This window comes from Capricornis sumatraensis, chromosome 9, assembly GCF_032405125.1.
Source record: "Capricornis sumatraensis isolate serow.1 chromosome 9, serow.2, whole genome shotgun sequence".
Classification (NCBI taxonomy): Eukaryota; Metazoa; Chordata; class Mammalia; order Artiodactyla; family Bovidae; genus Capricornis; species Capricornis sumatraensis.
The window spans coordinates 13,000,969-13,016,876 of NC_091077.1; the positions used below are offsets into that span (position 1 = coordinate 13,000,969).

At 46.7% G+C, this 15,908-nt stretch overlaps 1 protein-coding gene across 1 annotated transcript; it reads left to right on the forward strand.

Moving 5' to 3' along the window:
- Positions 1–12,813: 12,813 nt before the first annotated feature.
- Positions 12,814–15,384, forward strand: GADD45GIP1 (GADD45G interacting protein 1). Its single transcript, XM_068981309.1, has 2 exons — positions 12,814–13,163; positions 14,916–15,384. The coding sequence occupies exons 1-2, from the start codon at positions 12,814–12,816 to the stop codon at positions 15,232–15,234; spliced, it is 669 nt and encodes a 222-aa protein (XP_068837410.1). The 3' UTR covers positions 15,235–15,384.
- The last annotated feature ends 524 nt before the right edge of the window (positions 15,385–15,908 follow it).

The following is a 15,908-nucleotide window of genomic DNA, read 5'->3' on the forward strand; positions in this document are numbered from 1 at the left end:
TTTAGCAAACTCAGACTTTGCAGTTGGGCTTCTTGGGCTTCACTTTTTTTTTTTTTTTGCAGAACACCTCAAATTTTACTCATGGTACAAAAGTATTTAATAAGCGCTATGTTGGTAGAGAAAAACACACAGCCTGTAGCTCATCCTTTAAAACCAGAACAGCCGAGTGAAAAGTTGGTCGAGATTCTTAGTTTTACTTGAAAAATAAAAACAAACAAAAAACTAAGGTACATATTGGGAATTGAACAACTACAGGTTTTCTTTCTAGAGACGTGACATCCATGTTTTCTGGTCAGTGATATTTCTGTCAAACACTGTACCAAACACAATGTGCATAACATCGCTAATTGGCTGTACCCCAAGACAAAATGATTTTGGTGTTAAAAAAATATTATTTAATAAATAAAAAGAAAAAAAAAAAAAGACAATGTACTGAATCTAAGCAGACAGATGACCAGTAAAGTGGTTTGCTATCTCCTGCCTGTGCTGAGCTAGACCATGGAACACAATCTTGGTAGTGTCACTGTGTTGGGTTTTTTTTAAAGCTTTTTAGTTTTTTTAACTTAAAAAAATTTATTTTTGGCTGTGCTGGGTCTTTGCTGCTGGGCAGGCTCCTCTCTAGCTGCAGGGGGCAGGGGTCACTCCAGCTGCGGTGCACAGGCTTCTCACTGTGGTGGCTTCTCTTGTTGGGGAGCATGGGCTCTGGAGCACACGGGCTCAGTAGTGGTGGCACACGGGCTTAGTTGCTCCGAGACATGTGGGATCTTCCAGGATCAGGGATGGAACCCGTGTCTCCTGCATAGGCAGGCAGATTCTTTACCACTGAGCCACCGAGGAAGAACTTGGACTTCACTCCTGACATTGAAACTTCCTGACTATGCAATCTCAAGTCCCTGAAGCTCTCTGGGCCTCAGTTTCCTCTTCTGTAATATGGGGATAACAACAGTCCCTACCTGGGGGAATTCCCTGAAGGTCCAGAGGTTAGGACTCTTGTGTTCTTACTAGCATGGCGGGGGTTCAATCCCTGGTTGGGGAACTAAGATTCTGCAAGCTGGGTGCTGTGGCCAAAACACAAGACAAAAGAAAAAGTCAATCTCTACTTAGCAGGCTTGTTCTGAAGGCTGGAGATAATTCATGTAAGGAGCTTCAAGCAGAGGTTGGTACACGGTAGTACCATGAGTAAGCTATGATGAACACATTGTTGGTTTGTTTTTTTTTTTCCTTTAGCACAAATTAGAGGCCCAGAATGATTCTGAGCCCTGGGGTTACAGAGGGACAATACGGAAAATGGGTCTTCACTGGCACAGGCTTTTTTTTTTTTTTTTAACATTTATTTATTTGGCTGCAGCAGGTTCTATTTGCAGCATTTGGGATCTAGTTCCCTGATGAGGGATCAAACTCATGCCCTCTGCACTGAGAGCTCAGAAGCTTAACCACTGGACCACCAGGGAAATTCCTGGCACAGACTTTAAATTGAACTGCAGCAAACAGGCAACACAGGATAAATAAGATGATTTCCGAGTCTTAACTGTTGAAGAGTGAAAGTGAAAGTTGCTCAGTCGTGAATGACTGTACAGTCCATGGAATTCTCCAGGCCAAAATACTCCAGTGGGTAGCTGTTCCCTTCTCCAGGGGATCTTCCCAACCCAGGGATAGAACCCAGGTCTCCCACATTGCAGGCGGATTTCACCAGCTGAGCCACAAGGGAAGACCCTTAACTGTTAGGAAGAGACTAAAAGGGGATGTGCCTCAGAGGGGTCGGGGCCCCCAGGGTGGTCAGGGGAGGTCCCCCTGTGGAGGTGGCATTTTTGCAGAGACCCTAGGTGGGAATAACAGTGGGGAGTGGTGGGTAGAGTGCTCGAGGCAGATAAACGATCGGCCGCGTCGTGTTAGTCTCTGGGACCCCGGGGTCGCCTGGCCCTGGCATCTGCTCGCACCCAGGTGAGGAGCTGCAGCCAGGGGGCCATGAGAAGCGGCCGAGCCGGTCCTCCCTGCGACTGTGATGGGGTGCGCTTGCCCTCTGGCGGCAACTCTCGGCATTGTATGCCGTCCGTGCCCTGGACGCCGGCCTCATAGCTCCCCTCGTGAAGGTGCACGGGTACCCCCCACTTACCCTTCTACATCCGATCCCCTGAGTGCGCCCCGCTCTGCGATCTTCCCTTCCGTTGCCCTCTAGACCGAGCTGATGGCAGCTCCGACCTGCCAGATACTAAGGCTCCAAACTTGGGAGCATCTTTAACCTCTCTCTGACTCCACTCCTTCCTCCATTTGGTATGACGGCAGGTCCCATCCACTTCAGAATCTGTCCAGAATTCGCCCACTTCTCACTGCCTCCTCTGTCCCGCGCCTGGACATGGTCTCCATCACCTCCCACCTGAACTTGAGCAGTCCCTCCGCCCTGGGACCCCAGCTCCCACCTCCTTCCTCCCCCAAATCTGTTCCCCGTACAGCCCCCAGAGAGCGCCTGTGAGGACCTGAGGCGGGGCACGCCCTTCCTCTGCTCCTCCTGGTTCAGGGATCCCATCTCACTCAGGAACAGCAAAAAATTCTCCCTGCAGCCCTTCAGGCCTCGCCCTGTCTGCTCCCATCACCTCCCCACACACCCCGAACCCCCACTCCCCACCCCCATCCCCTACCCTCACCCCATCCCCCACACCCATCTCTCCACACTCTCTCCCCGTTTTCTCACTGCCTCCAGTCACGCGGTGCTGTGCTCAGCCGCTCAGTCATGTCTGACTCTTTGCAACCTGGCAGGCTCTTCTGTCCATGGGATTCTACAGGCAAGGATACTGAAATGGGTTGCCATGCCCTCCTCCAGGGGATCTTCCCGACCTAGGGACAGAATCTTGTCTCTTGAGTCTCCTGAAGTGCAGGTGGATTCTTTACGGCACTCCGGAGCTCTTTACTGTTCTCTAGACTCACCAGGCATAATCCCATAATCCCATAATCCCACACAGCTGTACAGGGCTGCAACACTCTTCAAAGTTTCAACATGGAAAGAGAGCATTAAAAAAAAATGACGTTAGGAAAATTTCACAAGGTGCTAACCTTTTGAGGAAGGACGTTAATTTACAGGTATTTGCACAGTGAAAAGAGCAGCAGGATTTTCCTGTTGGGGATGGGCATGTAAATAGGCTTGATGAGATGGGGGGCTTCATTTTAGAGTTTAAAAATTCAGTGCAAAAAAATGCAAAGACAAAGATAGACAAATACATACACGAAAGCAATGAATACCTTTGTTCTGCCCCTTGTGTTTTTGTTTTGCTTTGCTTTTTTTTTTTCCTGGCTGCACAGTGCCCCAATGAGTAATCTCAGCTCCCCAACCAGGGACTGACCCCCTGTCCCTGCAGTAGAAGCTCAGAGCCTTAACCACTGGACAGCCAGGTAGTCCTGCCCCTTGTTTTTTAAATGAAGTATTGATATTTTGGGCATTCAAACAAGTATAGATAAAAATAGATAAAATACATTATAGATATAGATAAATATATGGTAATATGTATATAGTATAGGTAATATAAAAATAGAATATATAGGGATGCCCCTGGTGGTCCAGGGGTTTCCCTAGTGGCTCCGTGGTAAACAACTCACCTGCCAATGCAGGAGACTCCGGCTCAGGCCCTGGCTCCCGGGTTGGGAAAATCCCCTGGAGAAGGAAATGGCCACCTACTCCAGTACTCTTGCCTGGGAAATCCCATGGACAGAGGTGCCTTGCTGGGCTACAGTCCATGGGGTCACAAAGAGTCAGATGTGACTTATCGACTAAACAACAACAACAGTTGGTGGTCCAGTGGCTAAGACTCCTAGTTTCCAAGACAGGGGGGCTGAGTTTGATTCCTGATCAGGGAACTAAATCCCAGCAGCCACTACTGAAAGATCCCTCATGCCTCAAGGAAGATCAAAGATCCCGTGTGGGGCAGCTAAGACCCAGTGCAGCCAAGTAAATACCTTATATATGGGGGGAGGGGAGAGAAAGAGATAAAAATACAACACCACTGTACTCATTACCCTGTACTCATTTGTTGGATCACAGAAAAAGCTAGGGAATTAAAAATATATATATATTTCTGCCTCATTCACGATGCTAACCTTTGACTGTATGGATCACAACAAAACTGGAAAATTCTTAAAGAGATGGGAATACCAGACCACCTTACCTGTCTCCTGAGAAATCTGTATGCAGGTCAAGAAGCAACAGTCAGAACCTTACATGGAACAACTGATTAGCTCAAAATCGGGAAAGGAATATGTCAAGGCTGTATATTGTCACTCTGCTTATTTAACTTATATGCAGAGTACATCATGCAAAATGCCAAATGCCAGGCTGGATGACTCACAACCTGGAATCAAGATTGTTGGGAGAAGTATCAATAACCTCAGATATGCAGATGACACCACCTTAGTGGCAGAAACGGAAGAGGAACTAAAGAGCCTCTTGATGAGAGTAAAAGAGGAGAGTGAAAAAGCTGGCTTAAAACTCAACATTCAAAAACTAAGATCATGACATTCAGTCCTATCACTTCATGGCAAATAGATGGGGGAAAAGTGGAAACAGTGACAGATTTTATTTTCTTGGGCTCCAAAAGCACTGCAGATGGTGACTACAGCCACAAAATTAAAAAAAAAAACACTTGCTTCTTGGAAGAAAAGCTATGACAAACTTAGACAGCATATTAAAAAGCAGACACATCACCTTGCTGACAAAGATCCGTGTAGTCAGAGCTATGGTTTCTCCAGTAGTCATGGATGGATGTAAGTTGGACCGTAAAGAAGGCTGAGCACCAAAGAATGGATGCTTTCAAACTGTGGTGCTGGGGAAGACTCTTGAGAGTCCCTTGGACAGGAAGGAGATCAAACCAGTCAGTCCAAGAGAAAATCAACCCTGAATATTCAGGACTGATGCTGAAGCTGAAGCTCCAATACTTTGGCCACCTGTTTTGAAGAGCTCACTTAGTGGAAAAGATCCCAGTGTTGGGAAAGGTTGAAGGCAGGAGGAGAAGGGGGAGACAGAGGATGATAAGACGGTTGGAATGGCATCACCAACTCAATAAACATGAATTTGAGCAAACTCCAGGAGACAGTGAAGGACAGGGAAAGCTGACATGCTGCAGTTCATGGGGTCACAAAGCGTGACTTAGTGACTGAACAACTCATCACCCCAATTAAGAAATGAAAGGTTACAAATATGAGAGAAACTGGCTTTACACTTGTCCTTAAACCTTGACTTTGCCAATTTTAATCCCCAGGACTGGTATTCACAGTTTTACTATGTACCTGTCCATTCAGAAAAGATACATGATTGTTTTGTATAAAACAATATATATGGTATCTTAATGTATCCTTTTAACCTTCATTTGTCCTCCCCTTCATGTGCCTTCATTTTCACTGCTTAAGAGTATTTCACTGCACATACATACTCCCCAATTTTTTTCTCCATTATCCATTTTTTTAACCATCACAAACCATCTTGCAAAGAATATTCTCAAAAGTGGTTCTTCTGCACCGGGCTTTTTGCACTTCCTCTATCTGCAAGTTTGCTCCTTATCAGTGGTTCAAGCACCTGGCTGCATGTTAGAGACACCTGTCCAGACTGTGCTGCAAATCAGTTACTATACTGGATTCCCAGCTTACAACTCAGCATGCATGTGTGTGTTCAGTCGTGTCTGACTCTTTGAGACCCCATGGACTGTAGCCTGCCAGGCTCCTCTGTCCTTGGAATTTTCCAGGCAAGGATACTGGAGTGGGTTGCCATTTCCTCCTCCAGGGGTTCTTCCCAAACTAGGGATCAACTCCCGTGTCTCTTGCATCGCCTGCATTGGCAGGCAGATCCTTTACCACTAGCACCACCTGGAAAGCCCCTGGTCCCCAGATTTCCTGGTCTGGTAGCAAATCAGCTCAGAAATCCACACCTGTCTGCCTATCAGCCCCATTCCAGGAACTTTCTTCCTGCTTCATCTCCACTGTAATTATTTGTATGTCTCACCCACAAGACTGAGGTGTTTGAGGTCAGGGACTGACCCTACTTCATTTTGTACGTCTTCAAAGTTCCAAGGGCTTCCCAGGCAGCGCTAGTGGTAAAGAACCCACCTGCCAATGCAGGAGACACGGGTTCCATCCTTGGGATGGGAAGATCTCCTGGAGGAGGAAATGGCTATCCATTTCCACTATTCTTGCCTGGAAAATTCCATGGACACAGGAACCTGGCAGGCAGTCCATGGGGTCAGAGAGTCAGATACAAGTGACTTAGCATGAACAAGTTCCAAGAAGCCAGGGAGGTGTCTGCTGAGTCAAAACCTGAATAACAAGGAATAGCCTACCATGGGGGCTTCCTTAGTAGCTCACACAGTAAAGTATTTGCCTGTAATGCAGGAGACCCAAGTTTTGATCCCTGGGTTGGGAAGATTCCCTGGAGAAGGAAATGGCAACCCACTCCAGTATTCTTGTATGGAGAATTTCATAGAGAAAGGAGGCTGGCGGGCTACAGTCCATGGGGTCTCAAAGAGTCAGATATGACTGAGCGACTAACACACACCATGGGACTTCCCTGGTGGTCCAGTGGTTAAGACACCACACTTCCCCTGCAGGGGACTCAGGTTCAATCCTCAGGGAACTAAGAACCTGCATGCCTCAAGGCATGACCAAAAAACAGAAGAAAAAAAAAGAGCCCACCAGGTGTAGATCCTGGGAGACAGTTCTAAGCTTGGCAGCAGGAAAAGTAATGCAAATACCTGAGGCCAGTGCAGTCAGAGACCACTCTGGTACCCCTAATGGGTACTTCTACCTCCTAATGCCCCTTCTACCTCCGAATGGGTCTTCCTGCTTCTCTACATTTTGCTCCATCACTGTTTTTTCTCTTCAGAAGCCAGAGGAGAATCATAAGTCATACTCATTACTGCTCTGCTCAGAGACCTCCCGTCCTTTGGAATAAAACCTCCCCATTGTCCTTGGAATAAAACCAGAAACTCTTGCCCTGGCTTATATTTCCTGCATGGCTGGCCACTACCTAACACTATTCACTTCACCTCCTCCTTCAATCCACTTCACTCACTGGACTTCAGCCACGCTGGTTATCTGTCCCTCAGCAAACCTTGGGGACAGACTTGTTTGAGCACCTCAAAGAAAGTTCCCTGAGTGGGCACATGGGGACACAGTAAGGGCAGTTTACTGAAGCACCATTTCTCCAGTCAAGAAAAATTGGAAACAAATGTCCATCAAAACAGCATAACCGAAAAATAATAGTTTATTCATACTATGGACAATATCAAGCAGACACTTTATTTCATTTTTTAAATTATTTTCTCCATGTGGCATGCGTTCTTAGTTCCTTGACCAGGCATTGAACTTGTGCACCCTGCAGTGAAAGCATAGAGTCCTAATCACTGGGCCACTGGGGAAGTTCTTGAGCAGACTTTTTTTCCCAACCTTTTTTAAAAACCACTAAACACAGTAAGAAATACATTTTATATTATGAACCAGAGGTAGCAGACTGTAGTTTCCAAAAAGGCCTCAATAATATGCCCTGGGACTTCCCCGGTAGCCCAGTGGTTAAGAATCTGCCTTGCAATGCAGGGAATGTGGGTTTGGCCCCTGGTCGGGGCAGTAAGATCCCATATGCCATGAACCAACTAAGCCTGAGCATCACAACTACTGAGTTTGAGTGCCACAGTGAATGACGCTGAATGATACAATGAATATCCCACATGGTACAACTAAGGCCAGATGCAGCCAAATACAATAAATAAATAAATACTTGAAAAAATATGTCCTATCCTACATGTTCTGCGTACAATCCTTTGTATGCAATTGTGACAATGTGACCCTGAGACTTGTCTGAGTGAAGAGGTCTCTGACCCTACCCTTGAACCTAGACAATGTTGGTGACTGGTGGGACCAACAGAGAGACCACTGGTGGCTGTTCCAGCCAATACCTCAGCTGAATATCCAGCCAGAAGCCACTGTAAGTCATGAATGAATAAAGATGCTTTCTGATGATTCTAGCTGCCAGGTGTTAAGTCACTCAGCTTTCAATTATTCCCCTTGGGGCTGCAGACAGCATAGAACAGAGACAACCATCCCCACTGTGTCCTGCACCACTGGGGCAGGGCAAATTCCTGATCTACACAATCAATAAGCATAACAAAATAGTTGTTTGGGGAAGGTTTGTTACCACTGATGACAACTGCATCGCCAGTACACATACATACATGCATATGTGACAGAAACAAATGGTTTACCAAATAATACTTACCGTTAGTACATGTGATACAACCTGACATTTTAATTTTCTGTATTTTTCATTAATAATAACTGCTATTATACCCATGTCCACAGGAACATTATTCACAATAGCCAAAAGGCAGAAGCAGCCCAAATGCCTGTCAGTGGATGAACAGAAAAATACACGGTGGTGAATATCTGCAATGAAATACTACTCAGCCTTAAAAAAGAAGTAAATTCTGACCCTTGAGGACATTATGCTCAGGGAAATAAGCCAGTCACAAAAGGACAAATACCGTATGATTCCACTTACGTGAAGTCCCAAGAGTAGTCACATTCACAGAGACAGAAATTAGAATGGGGATTATTACCAGGAGCTGAGGGAAGTGGAGAATGGAGGGTGAGTTAGTTGCTTAATGGGGAAAGAGTTTCTGTTTTACGAGATGACAAACTCCTGGAAATGGATGGTGGTAATGGCTGCACAACAATGTGAATGTGCTTAATATCACTGGATGGTAGTGGAGCCTAAAATGGTTACGAGAATTTCCTTACTGATCCAGTGGTTAAGAGTCCACCTGTCAATGCAGGGGACACAGGTTCAATGCCTAGTCTGGGAAGATCCCACATGCCGTAAGGCCACCAAGCCTTTGTGCTACAACTACTGAGCCCGCATGCCCCAGAACTGTTGCTCTGCACAAGAGAAGCCACCACAATGAGAAGCCCAAACACCCAGCGAGAGAGTAGCCCCAGCTAGCCACAGCTAGAGAAAGCCCTCAAGCAGCAACAAAGAAGCAGCATAGCCAAAAAAAGTTACAACAGTAAGTTTTATGTGTGTTACGTCATTTTAAAAAATAGATAATTTTTAAAAATTAAAAGAAGTTTTCTATGAATCATTCTTCCCTTAACTGTAAACCTAGAGAAAAATGCTGGTTGGAACCCAGTTCCCTGACTTCCCGAATCAATAATGGGCCCTGTGACCCACACTGTGAAAAACACAGCTACTGCTGCTGCTAAGTCGCTTCAGTCGTGTCTGATTCTGTGCGATCCCATAGATGGCAGCCCACCAGGCTCCCCCATCCCTGGGATTCTCCAGGCAAGAATACTGGAGTGGGTTGCCATTTCCTTCTCCAATGTGTGAAACTAAAGTCGCTCAGTCGTGTCTGACTTGTAGCGACCCCATGGACTGCAGCCCACCAGGCTCCTCCGCCCATGGGGTTTTTACAGGCAAGAAGAGTACTAGAGTGGGGTGCCATTGCCTTCTCTAGAAAAGCACAGCTACACAGTAGAAATCTACCTGGATCCACTTGGAGATATCTGGAAACCAAGAGGCTGAGGGAAAAAAGTTGCAAACTAATACATTCAGGATATCACTTATGTAAACTGTTTAAAATATATTGATGCATTAATATTGTTCTCACACACTCTAGATAAGTAATTAATGCATAGAGACTGGTCTTGGAAGAATAAGCTGATTTCAAAGTAACTGTTAGTCCTGAGAAGGGTGATGGGTGCAGGGGATAAAGGGTGGAGGGAAGCCTGGCATCTGTAGGCAGAGGCCTTACTGTCACTGGAAACTTTTGTAATAGGGCTCATTTTATTTAAAGAAATTTAAAAAAACACACACACACCCTGAAGCAAGGGAGCCAAAGCATGAGTATTTGTTAAACCTGGGTGATGACACAATGACTGTAATCTCTGTCCTTGTGAAATAAATAACCCATTAGCACTGTAAATAAGAAAGTATAGGGACTTCCCTGGTGGTCCAGTGGTTAAGCCCTTGCCTTCCAGTGCAGAGGTTGTGGGTTTGATCCCTCATCAGTCAGGGGGTTAAGATCCCACATGCCTCGGGGGCCAAAAAACCAAAAATACAAAAAGAAGCAATATTGTTAACAAATTCAATAAAAATTCAAAAAAAGAATGTATAAACCAACTCTAGGATACATAAGAAACTAACACAAGTGATGGTGGAAGGGCTCCAAGGAAGCAGAGGATGAGAGACAGGTGGGAGTAGGACTTCTCACTGAAATCCTTTTTGTTGCGTGTATTTTCATTTTTCTAAATTGCAAAATATAATAAAGCTACAGGAAAGTGTACAACCCACACATATACAATTATATCCAACTGAAAGAATAATTATAACTCAGGCATCACTAAAGCCCGGATCAAGAAATAACACTGAATACAGTCCACTTAGAGAAAAGCTAACAGAATGGGAATGCCCAGCTCAGTAATCTGTTACAAAGCAAACCCCTCCCACATCTGCCACCTGACCACCACCCAGCTGCCTCCTTATCCCCACCAGAGGTGTACCATCCTGACTTCCAGAATGGTCACTGTTTGGCTTTTCTTTATCTTTTACCTCTTAAAGAGTGCATCCATAATAACACTAGGATTTTTCAACTTTATATGAAAAGGACAATTTGTGTAAACTTTGTTTCTGTTGTTGAGTTGCTAAGTCATGGCAGACTAAAAGAGCCCTTGGACTCTAGCCTGCCAGGCTCCTCTGTCCATGGGGTTCCCCAGGCAAGAATACTGGAGTGGGTTGCCATGCCCTCCTCCAGGGGAGCTTCCTGACCCAGGGATTGAACCCGAGTCTCTTGCCTTGGCAGGTGAATTCTTTACCACTGAGCCACTGGGGAAGCCCTCACACGATCACAAACATTCCTTTCTGAAAAAGAATCATTTGGGCCCCACTTCCTTTGGTGCATAAGATGTTGATGAGAATCATCCACAAGGCAGCGAGCAGCTGTGAATGGTGTGTGGTATTCTGTTGGCTGAAACATCAACATTCAGGGATCCACTCGACTGCAGACGGACTCAGGTGCGAACTGTTTTCAGCTTGAGATTAATATATATGAAATAGATAGTACTGCTATGAACTATGAACATTCTTGTCCAGGCTCCCTGGGCAAATGGCATTTTTAAAAATACTAAAGTATACATAACATAAAATTTACATTTTAACCATTTTCAAGTGTACTGCTCAGTGGCATTAACCACATTCACAGCATTGTGAAACCACCATCACCACCCATCTCCAGAACTTTTTCATCATCCCAAACAGAAATTCTATACCTATTGAGCACCTATACTCAATACAGTGTATATCCACTGTACCTATTGAGCAATAACTCCCATTCCCCAGTCCCCTGCCCCTCCCAGGCACGCTCCTACTTGCTGACTCTATGAATCTGACTCCTTTAGGGACCTCATGTAAGTGAAGTCATATAACTTATGTCCTTTTCTGACGGCTCACTATAATGGCTTTCAATTTCATCCATGCTGTAGCATGGGTCAGAATTTCCTTCCTTTTTAAGGTGGAAATCCTTTTTCAAAAATAGTATTTAGTTTCTACACCAGGATTGAACGTTTTAAACATTTTAACATACAAAAACTTAGAAGGCATAAAGTAACTATTTACAATATGATGTAAAGTAAAATTTCTATATAAATACAGTAAATAATATTTACATTCAAATTCAAGTGTTTTAGACAGAAATGTTAGTGTTAGTCCCTCAGTCATGTCCAACTCTTTGCAACCCCATAGACTGTAGCCCACCAGGCTCCTCTGTCCATGGAATTCTCCAGGCAAGAATAATACTAGAATGGGTAGCCATTCTCCTCTCTAGGGTATCTTCCCCACCCAGGGATCAAACCCAGGTCTCCTGCATTGCAGGCAGATTGTTTACCATCTGAGCCACCAGGGAAGGCCCACAAAATGTAAACATTTAAATAAATGTTAAGGAAAGTTTTAAGTAATTATTCAAAATTAAAATTTAAATAAATATATTAAAATCAAATGAAAAAGCATCATATAAATAGTTAATGTTATGAACAATGTTTAAATAAGTGTTTATATAAAATTTAAATATTTAGGACTTCCGCGGTGGTGCTGTGAGTAAGAAATTGTCTGCCAACACGGGACACGGTTTGTTCCCTGGTCCCGAAGATTCCACACGCTGAAGGGCAACTGAGTCCCTGGGCCACAAGTACTGAGCCAGCGTGCAGCAACTACGGAAGCCCATGGACCTAGAAAATAGCCAGGGGTTGCTTTCCCCTTGGTTCAGCGGGTAAAGAATCTTCCTGTAATGCATGAGACATAGAAGACACTGGTTCGATCCCTGGGTCAGGAAGATCCCCTGGAGGAGGAAATGGCAATCCACTCCAATATTACTGCCTGGATTAAAAAAAAATTAAATATGTTGCATAGATTTAAAAGTTAAAATATAAAATAATACATAGATTGAACTTAAAACGAAAACATTTCAGTGTTTTAAATAAATATTTAAATGATCGTTTAAATTTAAAACACTTAAATGTTAATATTTAAAATAAATGATATTTAAACATAAAATTAAATCTTAAATATGAACAAAAACTAAGAAAAAATTTAAATGCGATTTTAATAAATTAACTGCTACAGGAAAATTTATAATTATACTTGAAGATGTGTAAAAAATAAGACTACTCCCCTCTTCTCCCTGCGCGGAACTGAGGCAGCCAGGAAGCTCCTTGCCTCCTCCCGGCCCCCAGCGGACCTCAAGCACAGGCAGCGCCTTGGCCAGCCCGGCCCGCTCGCGAGGACCTCGCACGGCCAAGATGGCTGCGCCCATGCGGCAGACTCGCAACCTCCTCGGATGGGTGACGATCCTGGGCCCAGGCTCCCGCGGCTACCGAGCGCCGCCGCCTCCGCGCCGCTCACGGGACCCCTGGTGGCCCGACCCGGATGACCCACTGACCCCGCGCTGGCAGCTGGGGCCGCGCTACGCAGCTAAGCAGTTCGCGCGGCATGGCGCCGCCTCCGGTGTTGACCCCGGGTGTCTGTGGCCGTCGCGGGAGCAGCTGCTCGAGCTGGAGGCTGAGGAGCGAGAATGGTACCCGAGCCTGGCGGTCATGCAGGAATCGCTGCGGGTGCAGCAGCTGGCGGAAGAGCAGAAGCGACAAGCCAGGTGCGTGCGTGCGGTCGGGCGGGAGCAGGACTGCGGGCCGACAGTGAATTGTGCATCAACAGTGCTTACTCCATCGGGCGGTTTATCGCTGGTTTTGCATGCAGTATTTACGTGCACGCTCACCTGGATGTGAAAAGACTTCTGGCTAAGTTCATTTAGTCATCGGTCAACAAATCTTTACCTAGCGCCTACTATGCGCAAGGCCATGTCCCAGGTGCTGAGGGCATAGTGGGGAACAAAATGAATTTCAGATGGTGACCCAGAGTCATTAGGAAGATAAAATTGGGTGGAGGCTGCAGGCCTGAGGGCGACTTCGCCTTGGTAGGCCCCAGGCTTCTCTGAGAACTTGACATTTAAAATGTTTAAGCAGAGACCTGTTGGGCTTCCCTTGTGGCTCAGCTGGTAAAGAATCCACCTGCAATGCGGGAGACTTAGGTTCGATCCCTGGGTTGGGAAGATACCCTGGAGAATGAAAAGGCTACCCACTCCAATATTCTGGCCTGGAGAATTCCATGGACTGGATAGTCCGTGGGGTCACAAAGAGTTGGACATGACTGAGCAACTTAAGAGAGAGATGAATGATCGGTGGTAGCCATAGAAAGATCTCAGGGAGAGTGTTTTTGGTAAAGGGAACAGCCGGTGCAGAGGCCCTGAGGTCAGTATATGCTTTATGAAACAGCCTGGACATTAGTGTGGCTGGGGAGGTGTGAGAGGTGATGGAGCATGGGATCAAGGGTACAGATCGGACTTGGGAGGCAGGTCTGAAGGATTTAGAGGTAAGAATGGAAGCAAGAGCGAAGATATTGATTGTGCCAATTACTGGAGAGGCGGCAGCGAAGGCAGGCGAGTGTGTTCCTGGTGTTTACTGTTCTTGTCCTCACAGCAGCTCTAAGAGGAAGAGGGAATCACCCTTATTTGAGAGATAGGAAACTGAGGCCAGGGAGGGTGAAGTCACTTGTCCAATCGCCCAGTGAACGAACAGAGCTGGGAAGTGAACCTATGTCACGTAAACCCCGTTATCCCAGCTGGCTGACCCGACCTACCATGGGGCTTTCAGTTTCATGTTTCTAATCCTTAAAATGGAACAGTGACTCATACCTACCACCTATTGGAGGGAAAGGTCCGATTCATTTCTTGCCTCCACTCCTGTATCAAGAAGTGGGCCTGGCATACAGTGGGTACTCATTGATGTCTGTAGGATGAAGGAATGTGCTATGGGAATAACACGTGGCACTTGGATGGCTCAGGAGACAGCTCAGGGAAATGCTGGGTTGACTTGAGGTCTGCTCCTAGAGTGACTGGGGCTTACTCAAGGTTAAATACATATTTATTTCCCTGGCGGTTCAGATGGTAAAGAATCTGCAATGCAGGAGACTGGGGTTTGATCCCTGGGTTGGGAAGATCCCCTGGAGAAGAAAATAGCTACTCACTCCAGTATTCTTGCCTGGAGAATCCCATGGATAGAGGAGCCTGGCAGCTAGTCCATGGAGTCTCAAAGAGTCAGACACAACCGAGTGGCTAACACTGTCACGTTCACACTAGTTCCTCTCTCCTGCCTCTTGCTTCACTTCTCAAGGACTTTTTGTGACAGTTTTAATGGCCACCATAAGCCTTCTCAATCTTTCAACTTGAAATATAGGGGAGCTGGAAGAGGCAGGCTGTGGGCAGAGGCTTGGGGGTGGGAGGTGGGTGGATGGGTACTGCTCTGGCTGGGTGGGGCTGCCCTCACCAACCCCCCTCCTGCACCGGCAGGGAGCAGCTCATTGAAGAGTGCATGGCCAAGATGCCACAGATGATTGAGAACTGGCGGCGGCAGCAGCAGGCACGCAGGGAGAAGGCACAAGCAGACAAGGAGCGGAGGGCCCGGCTGCAGGCGGAGGCCCAGGAGCGCCTGGGATACCACGTGGACCCGAGGAGTGCCCGCTTCCAGGAGCTGCTGCAGGACTTGGAGAAGCAGCACCGCAAGCGCCTCAAGGAGGAGAAACAAAGAAAGAAGAAGGAGGCACGAGCTGCTGCGATGGCTGCTGTTGCGGCCCAGGATCCAGCAGACTCTGAAACACCCGACTCCTGAGCTGGGTTCTTTCCCAATAAAACTTGCCCCACCCCTGAAGAGCTCTGTTCTCTCTGATCACAGCCCTCCCTGGGCACATGGGTTCCTTCTCCAACACCTGGAGCCAGGGAATCCCCCACCCTTCCCTGGCTCTGCTCACTCAGGGGACTCAAGACCATGCTGACCAACTCTGGGGCTTCAGGGGGAAAAAAGGGGGGGCACAATGGGGAAATAATGGAGGAGCAGATGGCAGAGGAGAAGAAGGCTTCTGTTTACCAACATTAATCTCCAGTAATTAGCCAATTACCAGGGGGGAAGTGTAGCCAAAACAGACTGTGGTGATGATGGGGGGGTGGAAAGAGCAGCAGCCCTTCCAAGGCTGGGGCCCACTGCCTGGGAATAACACAGCTTGGTGGTGGGGGCGGGGTACACTAGGAGCCGCAATCTGCAGAGGCAGGCAGACCCCTCTGCCCCTTTCATGGCATTCCCTCATCTCCTGTGCCCAACTAGCCCCTAGACCCAGACCAGCTGGAGTGGGAAGCCCCAGTAGGGATGAACCACAGGACTGGCTTTTAAAACTTTATTCACTTCAAAACCTTTATCAGAGACAACAGTTCTCTTCTGGGGTGGGGGGCTTGCCTCAAACTCCAGAGCGACTCTGATGTTTCCCCTTCCCCAAGCAGGACAAACCAGAC